The 17,695-nt window shown below is 39.7% G+C and overlaps 1 protein-coding gene across 2 annotated transcripts in view; it reads right to left on the reverse strand.

The window, feature by feature from the left end:
* Positions 1-17,695, reverse strand: part of PAMR1 (peptidase domain containing associated with muscle regeneration 1) — a 93,888-nt gene that overhangs the window by 7,425 nt on the left and 68,768 nt on the right. Inside the window, exons 7-9 of one of the 2 annotated variants that reach the window (XM_508370.8) lie at positions 12,615-12,665; positions 2,255-2,467; positions 398-464 (exon numbers count right to left, since the gene is read on the reverse strand). In XM_508370.8, the coding sequence (XP_508370.3) occupies positions 398-464; positions 2,255-2,467; positions 12,615-12,665 (331 nt within the window). The remainder of the gene's footprint in view (positions 1-397; positions 465-2,254; positions 2,468-12,614; positions 12,666-17,695) is intronic. The other variant, XM_001153103.7, reaches the window with a different exon arrangement.

Below are 17,695 nucleotides of genomic sequence, written 5' to 3' on the forward strand. Positions count from 1 at the left end.
TCCAAGCATATCTTCCTAAATTATAGCTGACTGTGTTTAACAGAAATGTCATCTTCCTAGAAGCTGCCATAACAAGTACATAGTAATTTCAGGAAGACTCAAGGATTCAAGTCCATTTTCTCAAAGATCATCTGAAAGTCTTGCTTTCCACCGGTCATCTACTTTCCCACGATCCAGTGAAATTTGTACATCTTCCAACAGTTGCTACCTCTTGGCTAAAGGCAGCTGGCTAATAAGCCTCCATCTAACAAGCCCTATTATTTCATGACCAGTTAGCACTAAATGTCCCTAAGAAACCTCAAACTGACTATCTTTGGCCAAACACAAGTGGGGAAGGGGAATAGAAGTGGAAATACTCATTAGCCTTCAGGGCAGAGTGCAGGTGTTTTGACCTCACCTTGACTGAACCTGCATTGGAAGAACTCTCCTTCTCACCAGGTCTGAAATCTTTGGTTCTCGGCAGGCTAGAAATAAAAAAGACAATGCTGCATGATCCTTTTCCATATTCACTGTTCACATCATTCAGTTCAGATTCATACCTGACCCCCACTTCTGGACACCAGGTGCCCATTCCCCAGGCTCTCAGAGGCAAGACATGTCAGCCAAGCTTGAACATCTCACTTTACAAAAGAGCTTGGTGCATTTCATCTTGATTGACCGCACCCTCTGAAGAATCCAAGAAGAGCAGATGCCTCTGAAAGGCTGCCCCACCTGAGTGATTTGGGACAATGGCATCATAGATTAGGATCATCTGTTCATGTCAATGTAATTAGCAAACTTGATCAAAATGGAATAAAAGTCAAAGTGAAGGTTCTAAAACATAGCCCACATGGGGAATTAGAAGGTTCTCTTTTGACACCAGACAGCAGTGTCAACCATAGATAAGTCTTGGAAAACTGATTCCTCCGTGTTCTTTCTCTGCTGTTAAGGCCCCTAACAATCACTTGAGGGCAATTCAAAGCCCAGTTTAATTTTGTTGAAGTCTCTCTTTCTTCACGAATGAAAAGGAATCCTTCCCATCTCACTTTCCCAATCAGGCAGCCAACATTCATCTAATTAGCAACTTAGAGAACTTTGGTTGTATTAATTTGTAAGAGAAGACTGGACAAAAATCTCCAAGGACATATGTGACACCGTTCCCATACTTAATGAAATAAAAATCAGAATTTGTGCTGGTAGGGATGAAGGTCGCTTCTGGCTAAAGTCTAAAGTGATTTATTCCTTTCACAAACCATTCCCTTTCATTCCTTTTCCCATGATTCAGGTTGTTGACAAACACCCAGAAGGCAAAGTGGAGGATTAAGACAATTATCTGGATAATCTAGGACAAGGACATGTTTTCTTCCCAGTAAACAGCCAGATCATTGTCGCCTGCCCCCAAATAGAGAGGCTGTTAACCTGAAGCAACTAGTGAATCAATTCAGTGAGAAACTATGCATCTCCACTGCCAATGGGGAAGGTTCAAACTTCTCTATACAATATTCCACTTTTCTGTTCAACCTACATATTTATGTTTACCCCTTGATTCCCAGATTGCCTCACTTTGAGTTTACCATGATGACTTCACTTCTGCCTACACCTCTTTTCTTTTCTGCTGTCTTCCATTTGGAATACCATCCCAACTCCTCTTCACATCTACAAATCCTCTCCAGCTTTCCAGACTGGCTCCAGTTCTACTGGATTCATGCAATTGTCCCTATTTCAGGAATGCTGATCTCTCCTTTTGCTGAACTTACACCACTGATCTCTTCCTATAACTATCCCTTGAATGTACAAGGGTTTACTCTCTGTCTTTGTTTTTAAACATCTTAACATCTTCAATCTTCCCCCTCCATAGGCTGGCAGGGATGATGTGTCTATTTTGTTCTTTTATTTCTCACATCAACTTAATATTGCATAGAAAGTAGATAAGTGGAGCTATGTAAATGCTTATACATTGCCTCAATTCTATACTTGGATTTGCATATATTAAACTCAGCCCTGTCATCTTTCCTAAACTGCTCTGATAACTACATTCCTCTTCTTGATCACCTCAAGGTGTTGTGATTAGGGAAAGCAGGTCCTCTTGAGGTCAAAAAAAAAAAAAAGAAGCAAATGTTTTTAGGATGGTTTCCAACCTCAGAGATATATGGTTTCGGAAAGGACTTAAGAGAGAAAGGCATTTTTCCAGGGGCTTAAAAACATGCAAAGGAGCTACCAAAAAGTCTAGCAACTTCATCAATGTCTGTAGACTTCAGAAACAATTGTAAGTTACCTTTTATGCAGATGGGCTGTTTCCCTGACCACTCTCCATTCTGCTGGCAAGTTCTTTTCTCATTGCCACTAAGAACATAGGAGTTGTTACAAAAGAAAGACACCACGGTGCCAATTTTAGCATGGCGTCCATTGATAAGCCCAGGGCCCCCTGTTATTTTCTGGTACCCATTGACTGGGCCCCCAGGGTCTGAGCAGTTTCTTTCTTCAAGGACTAAAAGAAAGTAAAAGAAAAGGAGAATTGTTAAAAGTCTGAGTTATTCCATTTTAGAATAGAATTTTTCATGTTTCATTGAACTAAAAATACAATGATATAGGATCTGGTGCTCAATAGAATTACTAAAATAAATCTCATAATAGAAAATTCATGTACTAGACATGTATTTCCCCTGTTTTCATAATTTATTCTTAAATTGAAAAATCTCATTCTATATATAAATAAATTTGATGCCAAATCTGGCTCTTATATCATCTTGTCCATTTCTTTCTCAAACTGTAGGAACTAGGCAGCCCTGAGTAAAATAAATATCTCACCTAAATTTTATTATTGGTATACAAGGATTATTGTTTTTCAGTGTTGTTGTATATCTCCTTCATTCTTTAAAGCTTGGGCAATTAAAAACTATTCCATTTCCTATTTGTATTGTACCCAGAAAGTAGAGCTGCTTAGAAATAAGAGTACATACATAAAGTGAATTTAGATTTTATATTTAATCTCTAGGAAAATAAGTGTATTGAAAGTTATAGTTAAAAATACTACAGAACAATATAATTGTAGAGATACAATAAATTTCCCTTGATCTCCAAATATAACTTTCCATCTAAGTATTTGATATCCATTACAGAGGTATTTCTATTCTTTGTGTCCTGTTGAATGTCTATTAAAGTAGAAATGGCATCAGCAGCTATTTTGAGCACTAAACAGGATTTTAAGATATATTCTGGAAATATTCTATCAGATAGGTAACATATTTCTCTCAAATAGACTATGACACTACTGAATATGACTTGCCTAAGGAAGCCGAGCTCCCATAGAATTCAAACTTCGACTACTTGATTTGGGTACCAATCACTCTATCAGCCTATCAGCCTCCCTACTTTCTTTTTTCTTTCTTTTTCTTTTTTTTTTGAGACATGGTCTCACTCCGTCACCCAGGCTGGAGTACAGTGGCGCAATCTCAGCTCACTGCAAACTCCATCCCCTGGGCTCAAGTGATCCTCCCACCTTAGGCTACTGAGTAGCTGGGACCACAGGCGCACACCAGCTAATTTTTGTATTTTTAGTAGAGATGGGGTTTCACCATGTTGCCCAGGTTGGTCTTGAACTCCTAAGCTCAAGCTGTCCTCCCACCTTGGCCTCCCAAAGTGCTGGGATCACAGGTGTAAGCCACCACCACAACTGACCTTAGTTTCTTTTTTTTAATATAAATAATTTCAACTTTTATTTTAGATTCAGGGTGTACATGTGCAGAATTATTACCTGAGTATATTGCATTATGCTGAGCTTTGGGGTACAATTGATCCTGTGACACAGGCATTGATCATAATATCCAGTAGTTTTCAACCCTTGCCACCTTTTCTGTCTCCTCTTCTAGTAGACTCCCTGGTTTCCTTAAAATCATTTATTCTAAGACATAGACAGGCTCATCCCTATAAAACAGTCTCTGTGCAATGCAACTGTGCTTTTTTTTTTCCTTCCTTCTTTTTATTTTTATTTTATTTTAAGTTCCAGATACAGGTGCAGGATGTTCAGGTTTCTTACATAGGTAAACGTGTGCCATGGTGGTTTGCTGCACCTGTCAATCCATCACCTAGGTATTAAGCCCCACATGCATTAGCTATTTATCCTGATGCTCTCCCTCCCCTCACAAACCCCTGACAGGCCCCACTGTGTGTTATTCCCCTGCCTGTGTCCATGTGTTCTCATCATTCAGCTCCCACTTATGAGTGAGAACATCCAGTGTTTCGTTTTCTGTTCCTGCATTAATTTGCTGAGGATAATGGCTTCTAGCTTCATCCATGTCCCTGCAATGGATATGATTTTGTTGCTTTTTATGGCTGCATAGTATTCCATGGTGTATTATGTACCACATTTTCTTTATCCAGTCTATCATTGATGGTCATTTGGGTTGATTCCATGTCTTTGCTATTGTGACCAGTGATGCAATGAGCATACATGTGCATGTATCTTTATAATAGATTTATATTCCTCTGGGTATATACCCAGTAATGGGATTGCTGGGTCAAATGGTATTTCTGGTGCTAGATCTTTGAGGAATCACCAAATTAGTTCAATCACCTTGAAATAATTTACATTCCACCAGCAGTGTAAAAGTGTTCCTATTTCTCCACAGCTTTGGCAGCATCTGTTGTTTCTTGACTTTTAAATACTTGCCATTGCGACTGGCATGAGATAGTATCTCGTGGTTATTTACATTTCTCTAATGATCAGTGATGTTGAGCTTTTTTCAAATGTTTGTTGGCTGCATAAATGTCTTTAAAATTCATAAGGAAGCAAAAAGACCCCATATAGCCAAGACAATCCTAAGCAAAAAGAACAAAGCTGGAGGCATCATGCTAACTGACTTCAAATTATACTATGAGGTTATAGTAACCAAAACAGCATGGTACTGGTACAAAACCAGTACCTTTGAGAAGTGTCTGTTCATGTCCTTGGCCCCCTTTTTAATGGGATTGTGTTTTTTTTTCTTGTAAAGTTGTTTAATTTCCTTGTAGACTCTGGATATTAGACCTTTTTCAGTTGGATAGGTTTCAAAAATTTTCTCCCATTCTGTAGGTTGTATGTTCACTCTGATGATAGTTTATTTTGCTGTGCAGAAGCTCTGTAGTTTAATTAGATCCAGTTTGTCAATTTTTATTTTTGTTTCAATTGCTTTTGACGTTTTTGTCATGAAATCTTTGCCTGTGCCTATGTTGTATGGTATTGCCTAGATTTTCTTCTAGGGTTTTTATAGTTTTGGATTTTACATTTCAGTCATTTTTCCATCTTGAGTTAATTTTTGTATAAAGTGTAAGGAATGGGTCCAGGTTCAATTTTCTGCATATGCCTAGCCAGTTCTCCCAGTACCATGTATTAAACAGGGAATCCTTTCCTCATTGCTTGTTTTTGTCAGGTTTGTCGAAGATCAGATGGTTGTAGATGTGTGGTCTTATTTCTGAGGTCTCTGTCCTGTTCCATTGGTCTATGTGTCTGTTTTTATACCAGTACCATGCTGTTTTGGTTACTGTAGCCTTGTATAGTTTGAAGTTGGTTAGTGTGATGCCTTCAGCTTCATTCTTTTTGCTTAGGATTGTCTTGACTATATGGGCTGTTTTTTGTATCCTTGTGAATTTTAAAATAGTTTTTTCTAATTCTGTGAAGAATGTCAATGCTAGTTTGATGGGAATATCATTGAATCTATAAATTACTTTGGGCAGTATGGCCATTTTCACAATATTGATTTTTCCTATCCATGAGCGTGGAATGTTTTTCCATTTGTTTGTGTCCTCTCTGATTTCCTTGAGCAGTGGTTTGTAGTTCTCCTTGAAGAGATCTTTCACTTCCCTTGTTAGCTGTATTCCTAGGTATTTTATTCTCTTTGCGGCAATTGTGAATGGGAGTTCATTCATGATTTGACTCTCTGCCTGTCTGTTGTTGATGTATAGGAATGCTTATGATTTTTGTATATTGATTTTGTGTCCTGAGACTTTGCTGAAGTTGCTTATCAGCTTAAGAAGCTTTTGGTCTGAGACGATGGGGTTTTCTAGATATAGGATCATGCCATTCACAAACAAAGAAAATTTGACTTCCTCTCTTGCTGTCTGAATACACTTTATTTCTTTCTCCTGCCTGATTGCCCTGGCCCGAACTTCCAGTACTTTGTTGACTAGGAGTGATGAGAGAGGGCATCCTTTTCTTGTGCCAGTTTTCGATGGGAATGCTTCCAGCTTTTGTCCATTCAGTATGATATTGGCTGTGGGTTTGTCGTAAATGGCTCTTATTTTGAGGTATGTTCCTTCTTTACCTAGTTTATTGAGAGTTTTTAACATGAAGGGATGTTGAATTTTACCAAAGGCTTTTCTGTGTCTATTTAGATAATCATGTTTTTTCATCTTTAGTTCTGTTTGTGTGATGAATTATGTTTATTGATTTGCACATGTTGAGCCAGCCTTGCATCCTGAGGATAAAGCCAACTTGATCGTGGTGGATAAGCTTTTTGATGTGCTGCTGGATTTGGTTTGCCAGTATTTTATTGAGGATTTTTGCATTGATGTTTATCAGGGATATTGGCCTGAAGTTTTGTTTTTTTGTTGCATCTCTGACAGGTTTTGCTATCAGGATGATGCTGGCCTCATAAAATAAGTTAGAGAGAAGTCCCTCCTTTTCCATTGTTTTGAATAGTTTCAGAAGAAATGGTACCAGATCCTCTCTGTACCTCTGGTAAAATTCAGCCATAAATCCATCTGGTCCTGGGCTTCTTTTGATTGGTAGGCTATTAATTACTACCTCAATTTCAGAACTAGTTATTGGTCTATTCAGGGATTCAAATTCTTCCTGGTTCAGTCCTGGGAGGGTGTATGTGTCCAGGAATTTATCCATTTATCCTAGATTTTCTAGTTTATTTGCATAGAGGTGTTTATAGCATTCTCCGATAATTGTTTGCATTTCTGTGGGGTTAGTGGTGATATCCCCTTTATTATTTTATATTGTGTCTATTTGATTCTTTAATTAGTCTCTCTTTTCTTCTTTATTAATCTAGCTAGCTATATATTTTATTAATTTTTATTCAAAAAACCAGCTCCTAGATTCGTTGATTTTTGGAAAGATTTTTTGTGTCTCTATCTCCTTCAGTTCTGCTCTGATCTTGGTTATTTCTTGTCTTCTGCTAGCTTTGGAGTTTGTTTGTTCTTAGTTCTCTAGTTATTTTAGTTGTGATGCTAGGATATCAATTTGAGATCTGTGTAGCTTTTTGATGTGGGCATTTAGTGCTATAAATTTTCCTCGTAACATTGCTTTAGCTGCATCCCAGTGATTCCGGTATGTTGTCTGTTTGTTCTCATTGGTTTCAAAGAACTTCTTGATTTCTGCCTTAATTTCGTTATTTACCCAGGAGTCGTTCAGGAGCAGGTTGTTCAATTTCCATATAATTGTGTGGTTGAGTGAGTTTCTTAATCTTGCATTCTAATTTAATTGTGCTGTGGTCTGGGAGACAAGTTTGTTATTATTTCAGTCCTTTTGCATTTGCTGAGAAGTGTTTTACTTCCAATTATATAATCAATTTCAGAGTAAGTGCTATGTGGCACCAAGAAGAATGTTTATTCTTTTGTTTTTGGGTGGAGAGTTCTGCAGATATCTATCAGGTCCACTTGGTCCAGAGCTGAGTTCAAGTCCTGAATATCTTTGTTAATTTTCTGTCTTGATGATCTAATATTGACAATGGGGTGTTAAAGTCTCCCACTGTTTTTGTATGGGAGTCTAAGTCTCTTTTTAGGTCTCTAAGAACCTGTTTTATGAATCTGAGTGTTCCTGTATTGGGTGCATGTATGTTTAGGATAGTAAGCTCTTCTTGCTTAATTGAACCCTTTATGATTATATAATGCCCTTCTTTATCTTTTTTGATATTGTTGGTTTAAAGTCTGTTTTGTCAGAAACTGGCATTGCAGCCTCTGCTTTTTTCTGCTTTCTATTTGCTTGGTAATTTTTCCTCCATCCCTTTTTTTTTTTTTTTTTTTTTTTTGAGATGGAGTCTCTCTCTGTCACCCAGGCTGGAGTGCAGTGGTGCGATCTCGGCTCACTGCAAGCTCCGCCTCCCAGGTTCATGCCATTCTCCTTCCTCAGCCTCCCGAGTAGCTGGGACTACAGCCACCTGCTACCACGCCCAGCTAATTTTTTTCTATTTTTTAGTGGAGACAGGGTTTCTCCATGTTAGCCAGGATGGTCTCGATCTCCTGACCTCATGATCTGCCCGCCTCGGCCTCCCAAAGTCCTGGGGTTACAGGCATGAGCCACCGCACCTGGCCTTCCTCCATCCCTTTATTTTGAGCCTTTGTGGGTCTTTGCATGTGAGATGGGTCTCTTGAACACAGCACACCAATGGGTCTTCACTCTTTATCCAGCTTGCCATTCTGTGTCTTTTAATTGGGGCATTTAGCCTGTTTACATTTAAGGTTAATATCGTTATGTGTAAATTTGATCCTGTCATCGTGATGCTTGCTGGTTATTTTGCAGACTTGTTAATGTAGTTGTTTCATAGTGCCTTGGTCTGTCTACTTCAGTGTGTTTTTGTAGTGGCTGGTGACAGTTTTTCCTTTCACTATTCAGTGCTTCCTTCAGGAGCTCTTGCAAGGCAGGCCTTGTGGTGACAAATTCCCTCAGCATTTGCTTGTCTGAAAGGGATTTTATTTCTCCTTCACTTACGAAGCTTAGTTTGCCCGGATATGAAATTCTGGGTTGGAAATTCTTTTCTTTAAGAATGTTAAATATTGGCCCCTAATCTCTTATGGCTTGGAAATTCTTTTCTTTAAGAATGTTAAATATTGGCCCCTAATCTCTTCTGGCTTGTAGGTTTCTCCTGAGATATCCACTGTTAGTTTGATGGCATTCCCTTTGTAGGTGACCTTGCCTTTCTCTCTGGCTGCGCTTAACATTTTTTCCTTCATTTCAACCTTGGAAAATCTGAGGATTATGTGTCTTGGAGTTGACATTCTTATGGAATATCTTGCTGGGGTTCTCTGGATTTCCTGAATTTGAATGTTAGCTTGTCTTTCTAGGTTGGGGAAGTTCTCCTAGATGACATCCTGAAGTATGTTTTCTAGCATGGTTCCATTCTCCCTGTCTCTTTCAGGTACCCCAATCAGGTTTGGTCTTTTTACGTAATCCCATAGTTCTCAGAGGTTTGGTTCATTCCTTTTCATTTTTTTTTTCTCTAATCTTGTCTGCCTGTCTTATTTCAGCAGGATAGTTTTAATGTTCTGAGATTCTCTCCTCCATTTTGTCTATTCAGCTATTGATACTTGAGGTTGCATTGTGAAGTTCTTATGCTGTGTTTTTCAGCTCCATCAGGTCATTTATGTTCCTCTCTAGACTGATTATTCTGGTTAACAGCTCCTGTAGTGTTTTATCATGATTCTTAGCTTCTTTGCATTGGGTTAGAACTTACTCCTTTAGCTCAGCAAAGTTCATTATTACTTACCTTTTGAAGCCTACTTCTGTCAATTAATCCATCTCAGCCTCAGCCCAGTTCTGTGCTATTGCTGGAGAGGTGTTGCAATCATTTGGAAGAGAAGAGACGCTCTGGCTTTTTTAATTTTCAGCACTTTTATGTTGATTTTTTCTCATCTTCATGGGTTTATCTACCTTCAATCTTTGAGGCTGCTGACCTTTGGATGAGATTTTTGTGGGGTCTTTTTTGTTGATGTTGTTGTTGCTTTCTGTTTTTCTTTTAACAGCCAGGCCCCTCTTCTGCAGGGCTGCTGCAGTTTGCTGGAGGTCCACTCCAGACTCTATTCACCTGGGTCCCTCCCACACCTGGAGATATCACCAGTGGAGGCTGCAGCAAAGCAAAGATGGCTGCCTGCTCCTTCCTCCAGGAGCTCCGTCCCACAGGGGCACCAAACTGATGCCAGCTGGAACTCTCCTGTATGAGGTGTCTGGCCACCCTTGTTGGGAGGTTCCACCCAGTCAGGAGGCACGGGATCAGGGACCTGCTTAATGAAACAATCTGGCTGCCCCTTGACAGAGCAGGTGCACTGCACTGGGGGAAATCCCACTCGTCTGGACTACTGGCCACCTCAGAGCCAGCAAGCAGGAAAGACTAAGTGTGTTGAACAGGAGATCATGACTGCCTCCCCACAGGGGCTCTGTCCCAGGAAGATTGGGGTTCTGTCCGTAAACCCCTGGCTGGAATTGCTGGAATTCCTGCAGGGAGGTGCCACCCAGTGAGGAGGGATGGATCCAGGTCCCAACTAAAGAAGCAGTCTGGCCACAATCTGCCACAGCCACTGTGCTGCACTGTGAGGAATTCTTCTCTGTCCAAACCGTCCGATCTTTCTGGACCAGTGGGGGAAAATGGCCAACTGAAACCGCAGCAATGGCTGCCTCCCCTCCCCCTGGGAACTTGGTCATCTTAGGCAGTCTCCAGCCTGCTGCCACTGGCCACAACCCAAGCAGCCTCTGAGAGACTGCACAGCTCTGTGCTTGAGACCAAAGGCCCTGGTGGCATGGGCTCACAAGGGGATCTCCTCATCCGTGGGTTGCACAGATCCATGGCAAAATTGTGGTTTCCCTGGCAGGGTAGCACATCACTCACCGCCTCCTTTGGCTGGGGTGGGAGTTTGCCTTACTCCATGCAGCTCCCGGCTGGGCCATCACTCCACTCTGCTTTTCCTTGCTTTCCATGGGTCATGACAACCACCTAGTCAGTCTCAATGAGAGAACCTAGATACCTCAGCTGAAAGTGCAGGATTCACTTGCCGTTTTCATTTTTCTCAGTGGGAGCCACAGGCTAGAGCTGCTTCTAATCAGCCATCTTGGCCCACACAATTATGCATTTGATAAGCTTTCTTTCCTGTAACTGTCCCAATTGCCTTCCAAGAAACTTACTTGGCTGCCTCCAGGCAAAAAAAAAAAAAAAAATCTCTATTCAGATAACACCTCTAAAATATTTAAGAATTAAAAATAAATAACTTTCCTATGTGCAACTTGGCAAGGCTGCAACAATTAGCCAAATCACCGGTTTGTCCACTCTAAGACCGTCCATAGACTATGTGTAAGTTAATCTCAATGACACTCTGTATGCCTTTGGACTATGTAATATCAGCATTTTTTCTGGCAAATGAATCCAAAGCCCCCATTTTATTAATAAGTATAAAAAAGGGACCCCACTGAGTAAGCTGTTTAAAAATACTGTGATGGTATAAAAAGGGTAATGGGTTTCTTGATGCTTCAAGTGGACTCACAAAACTCCAGTGCTTACATTTTCAGAAATGCCTCCATGATGTGGGAGGAAAAGGCAGATAAAGCAGTCCATGTTGCTTCACTGATGGTGGTAGCTTCTAATAGCACAGATTCATTCATTCTGAAAATTGAGCTTAGTAAGCACCCACTGGGGCCCACAGACTGAAATTGTCTCAAAAACATAATATGTTATGCTTGAAAGTTTTATAAAATGGAATTCTTTGCAGACATAAAAATTGGGAGATTTCATTTAAAAATCTATATTATTCGTTTCTAACATAATTAGATCTGAAACCCTGGGCCTGTATTCCCATATAGCAATAATCAACTGGAGTTGAAAAGTGTCTTTCCTTAGAAAAGAGCCCTATTCTTCACAGCCCCCAAGGGCTGCCTACTTCTAGCAGGCATGTGAATCTGCAGCCAATTAGCCTATTAAAGGGCTACAATTTGTGTAATTTAAGTGGAGCTCCCCATCGATTTTGACCATTGCTAGCTAGAGCTCATGGCCAAGAAAGATTGAGTGATATTTAAGACCAGTCTTGGAATACTGAGAGAAAATGAACTATACTCTAGCCACATCTGCCTCAGCAGAGGATAAGAAATCCTTTCTATTGTTGGCTTTGACAGGTAAGCCTGACAGTTGGGTTTTTCTGCCCTTGGAAGGAAGTGCTTTCATGGTCCACTAGGCTCCCACTCTGTTACTTTCCAAATGCAGGGTTCTAATGGCTCATAGCTCTACTATATTTAATGTGGATTTAACTAGCAGAAACTTTAGAGAGTTTTTGAGCTCTTGAAAGTAACAGAGATTGAGAACAATTTAGATCCTTTGTTTCTTTCACTAAACAGACTTTAAAAGAAGACTTAAAGAGAAACTGAATCAGGACATACAAACACCTCTGCCCAAGGAATATAGCTATATTTCCATAATGCTTAGATGTGTATTCTTTTATAATGTGGCATTTCTGAAATCAAATCACATGTGATGTGTACTTTTCATGTAGTATTTCCTTCCTCACAAACCCAGAAAAGCTATAATTAAATCAATGGTACAACTTTAACTTGATGAGATCTTAGAATGGAGAACTATGAGAACCATTATTTGGTTTTAAGTTATTGCTTACGGAATGTCATCAGGATAGAGCCAAGTGATGCTTCTGAGTTAGGATCCAATAGAAGGTACAATGTACTGAATGTGTGTGTCCCTCCAATATTCATATATTGAAATCCAAATCCCCAATATCATGGTATTAGGATGTGGGGCATTTGGGAGTAGATTAGTTCATGAGGGTGGAGCCCTCATGAACGAGATTAGTGACTTTGTAAAAAAGAACCCAGAGAGCTCTCCCACCCTCCTTCTGCCACATGAGGATACAGCAAGAAGTCAGCATCTGAAGCAAGCCCTCACCAGACAATGAATCTTCTGGCGCCTTGATCTTGGACTTCCCAGCCTCCAGAACTGTGAGAAATAAATGTTTGTTGTTTAAGTCACCCAGTCTATGGTATTCTCTTGTAGCAGCCCAAACTGACTAAGACAGAAGGCAAGACTGAAAATCAAGAGAAATACAGACAATAGAAACACATTTATAAAGAATACAGATAATGTTGTTATCTAACACTACTCAAAAATAACTATGCTGAATATGTTCGAGGAAATAAAACAAGATTGAGCAGAAGACTGGAAACCTTAAAAAAATAAACAAAGGAAACACATGGAACTGAAAAGTATAATGGCAGGAATTTAAAGCTCAGTGGATAAGTTTAATAGCAAATCAGATACCACTGAAGAGTATTAGTAAACTAAAAGATGGCTTAAAAAAACTCAGAATGAAGCAAAAAGAGACAAAAAGATTTAAAATACATGGGAAAAAATAAGGGACATAGGGGATAGAGTGAGAAGGCTAAAAAATAAATGTAATTGGCATCCAAGAAAGAGAAGGGACAGAAAATGGAGTACAAATAATATGCAAAGAAATAATAGCTAAAATTTTTCCCATACTGGTGAAAGACATCAACCTACAGATTCACAAATTTCAAAGCCAGCTAAATATGAAGCAGCCAAGGGTTGGGGGAGAAACTAGAACATACTTTAAAATAATTACAGTTATTATCTCTGGCTTATAATATTAAAAATAAATTTTGCTTCTTTATAATTTTTTCCAAAGTTCTATAATCAGAAAATGTGACCATAAAATTTTGTTATTATTTTTGTTGTTTCTGGGGTTAAGTACCTATCAAGCAAAATGGCTTGGGTCTTCCCTGCCAAGTGTCTAAATCTGGCATTATTCAGTCTTTCATGCCTATTTTTATGTGTTCCCATAGTCTCACCACCCCATAAAAATCTCTTTAATATCTTGTCTAATCATAGAGTAATATAATTTTCTATGAAATTATTTAAATGAGTTTATTCACTAGACTCTAATGGAAAAAGAATGGCCTTCAGGATCAGATAGATATGGGTTCAGATAATCATTTGGTTCCCCAGTGTCCAGAGCAAGCGTATAGTAGGTGTTCAATAAATATTTGTTGGTGGGTGGAAGGGATAAAGGGTTAAATATATTCATTCTTCCACTTAATGAACTAGGGTTTGGAAAAATTACATAATGTCCCCAAGCCTTGCTCTTCTCATCTGTAAAACAGGATAACACTTACCTGGTTGGGCTTGTTCTGAGAAGTAACTGAAATAGCACAGTTTCCTTTTCCCTTACTTGCCTTTGTTCACAAAGCACCCAACTGCCTTTAAATGCCAATGTCCCAAATATATCTTAAAGAAAACCCCACAGGGAAGTACAAAAGCCCATTGTTGAGCCTATTCAAACATAATGCAATATTCCACTCCATTTTCTGGGCTTCTGGTAATGTCTACCCATGACGGCCTTCCATACCTCATTCCAAGGTGTTGATCCCACTTCTGGGTGCCAACCACAGTGTCTGTACATTCGTATCTTTTAATCCTGCACAATAAAGCCTTCAATTGCATCCTACATCAAGCAACTACTGGGTATTATTCTCCCTTATCTCATTTATTTTCTGTACTTCCCAAAGCCACACTATCTCCTATGATGCTTTTTATGTGAATTCTAAGACTTGCCCTCCCAGTTTAGACATCTACCTGGTGCGTACATAGGCCATCTGCACCTCATCAGAGCTTCTCCCCAGGGTCAGATTTCAAAACCATCTTTTTTTCCTACTCATTCTCTTTTTAGAAACCTTTGTGTCTCGCCATTGAACTGATTTATGATTCTTTCCTATTTGAGTTTTTAATGAGTGTTTCATTTATCTTCAGTGGGAAGGGTTTTTTTTGGTGCAAAGCCAAATGAGAATTTAAAATATTTGCATTTCTGGCCTGAAGGAGCATCAAGGTCCTGCTTCACTAAGTGAAATATTCTGTGATTAATAATAAATAGCACATTGCCATGCTACTTTCAGGACTCATCCTGGAGACAGAAACACACTAGGTTTAGCATGCCCTTACATGCTATTGCATGAACAAAAAATAGGAATCAAAGGTGCATTTCTCTGGGATATGGTTTCAGATAAATATTTAAAGAAAGACCTTTCTTATTTTTGTTTTCTTTTTTCCTCCAGGCAACTGTATGAGGTGGTTCTCATGTAAACTGTCATGTCAGTTTACAGAAGCATATGTGATGGCTTTGGAATGGCTCTACAATGAACACTTAAATCTCCCAGATTCTTTTGCCAGCTCAAGGCACCCATTCCTCAACTTCTACACAAGTGCTTTGCAGCTGAGAACTGGCACTTACAACCTTCAGAGGACTGCCCTTGGGCATGGCCACCACCCTGTACTTCATATGTGTACTTCATATGAGCTGAAAAATACCTAGGAGATTTTTGTCCCCCTAGGCCCACCCCAGGGTTGCCTGTAGGCAATGACTGATGGGTATGGAAGTTTACAAGCCCAAACAGTGTTCCTGGAGGTGTAATTTATACCCCTCAGAGCCCATGAGATCAGGTTGAGTCTGGGAGTTCAGTTGAAAACGCTCTTGCTTGATTCCATCCCCATTCTTATCTTGCTTCCCCAGCTCTGTTACTGGTTGATCCTGGGAGTGCTTCCTTTGATAAATCAGTTGGACCAAAGCACGTGACTCAGGGACTGCTTGGGGAAAAAACTAACCTGAGACAACTCTGCTGTTTTCTTAGCCCTAGACATCAAGGTCCCTCATGCCTTCCCTCAGTCTCACTCCTGGAGGTGATGATATCACAAAGAGGTAGCTGTCTTAACGCTGGGCATCAGGTCCTGTGTGCAGCACTCCTAGGCAGTGAAAAGATCTTGGGGAGTGTGATTGGCCAAGCAAGTAGAGGCCAGGTCCTCGTGAGAGGACTTCCAACCTCCACAAATATGCTCGCCTTGGGCTCCAGGCCAGCCCCACACCAGCCAAGATGTTTTACCTGAAAGAATTAGGTAGTCTAAGACATTGGGCTTCCCTAACAAAACAGCATGTACCTAAAATCTGCCATGAGATGATTCCCTCTGATGATTTGGTGCTGTCTGTGTAAAGCAAGTAACCTTTTTACAAGTCTGGGGCACAGAGGAGGTCCCAAGAATGACAGCGACTGCCTTTTTCATGAGCCTGAATTACAGGTCTGAGAGACGGATTTTAGTGGATTCAAAGCAAGTAAAGTGACATCCTTTTCTCACCTATGTGATTGTCATACTCGACATAAAAGTAGCTGAGATGACCAGGTCCATAAATTCTATAGGAAGTGGACATGATGATAGTGATATCAGGGAGTAACTATATCAGGAAAATATGGAGTTATTTTCAGGAAAAGTGGTTCCTCAGTACACACTCATGACACCATTTTCTATGCCCTCCAGTGAAATCAATAATATTAAATGTGTGAAAAGGAAGTCCATACTCTTCATTCCTAACCTGGGAGTGGAGGCCCCCTCCATATCCTCTGATAAACACAAAACTTAGGAGTAGATCCTAGCTGTGGTGAGACAACAGACCTCTTCTTTCATTTATTGCTATCCACCAGTGTATGCCTGTCTATAATGAATGAATGAATCTAGAATTTTAATATGATACACCAGCCTTGCATGAATATGTGTCTTTTCCTTTTGCTTAAGTCTCCAAGCCATAAGTTCAAAGTTGGAGATGAGAGCTACAAAAAGCCCCTAGAAGCCAAAGAGTTCAAGCACTGCTTTGCCTTTCAGAAGTCCAGCATGTCACACAGAATGATGAAGTGCTATTAACTATTGATTTGATTCATTTTCTTGGATCTTCACACATGTAATGAGTGCCTCCTCTGTGCCCAGCTGAATAAGCCATTAGAAGATGTTTTTCTGTATGTTTAATATAGAAATTTTTTATTTAAACCCTGAAATAGAAGTGATGCCAGTTCAAGATATTCTACTAAGGTGCTTTATACTTCTCAAGGCTCTCTCTAGCTTCACTTAAACACTTAACAAAAAAAAAAAAAAGATTTGGGGCTTTCCTTCCACTTACTTATTCCCCAGGTCAGATTTTTACCCAACACAATCTTTTTCAATCAAAAAAGAGAGTTAATAGTTCCAACTAGTACTTGAAGGGATGTCACTGCAGGAAATTCAGCTTTACTTCTTTGGGCCAACTCAACTCATTCTGACCAGAAAAGGAGAAAGACAGAGAGAGAGCAAGAGTAGGGAGAATACATACATATATAATTTTTTTTCACTTGCACCGATTCTTACTAAGTGGCTAGTACCTTTCTTAACTTTGCTTCTATAATTACATCAGAGGATAAGTTGTGAACCAATGAACACAGTAAAGGTAACCATGGGTCCTTAGATGAATTTGAATGAGGTGCGGGGTCTCAGCAAATACTAGCCAACCCCAGAAGTTGACTGTAGTCTGGATTGTAGCAAAGATTTCATCAGGTGCAATTAATTGCAGTGGGTTCATACCACTTAGCCTGCCGTGCTGTCTGAAAAGAAATTTCTTAATCTACAGGTAGAATGCTGAGTTAAATGGAACCAAATTCTAATTTAAATGCTTCTGCTGAGAATAATCACTGGAGATTTGTTGGAATTGGAGCTCCCAGTTTTATCCTGTTTGTGTTCTCCCTGTGGTACTAGACAGAACTGTTGATGAAGATATCACCATTTAACCAGGGCACATTTGTGTAGTTAATGCAGTGTGGACAATTGATCAGGGCACAATTACAAGAGATGAGGCAATTAGAAGAGACCCAAAGACACTTCTTTATGATAGGAGCAGCCATTTTCAAACATGCTGCACAGCATGTTTCAAACCCTTCAGTTTGAACAAACCCTTCAGAAGATACCAAATCCTCTGGGAAGTATTGTTGGCTCTCTCCACAAATAACACTGCAGTCTCCACTCACTCCCATGAACCTACAAAGGACTAAACTTGCTCTTACACACAGAGAAGAGCTTGTGCATGTGCACATGTGTGTGTACAGAATATCAATTCTTAGATTTAACTTTTTTTTAAATCAGCAATACAGATGATTCATATTTTG

Source organism: Pan troglodytes, chromosome 9 (assembly GCF_028858775.2).
Source record: "Pan troglodytes isolate AG18354 chromosome 9, NHGRI_mPanTro3-v2.0_pri, whole genome shotgun sequence".
Lineage (NCBI taxonomy): Eukaryota > Metazoa > Chordata > Mammalia > Primates > Hominidae > Pan > Pan troglodytes.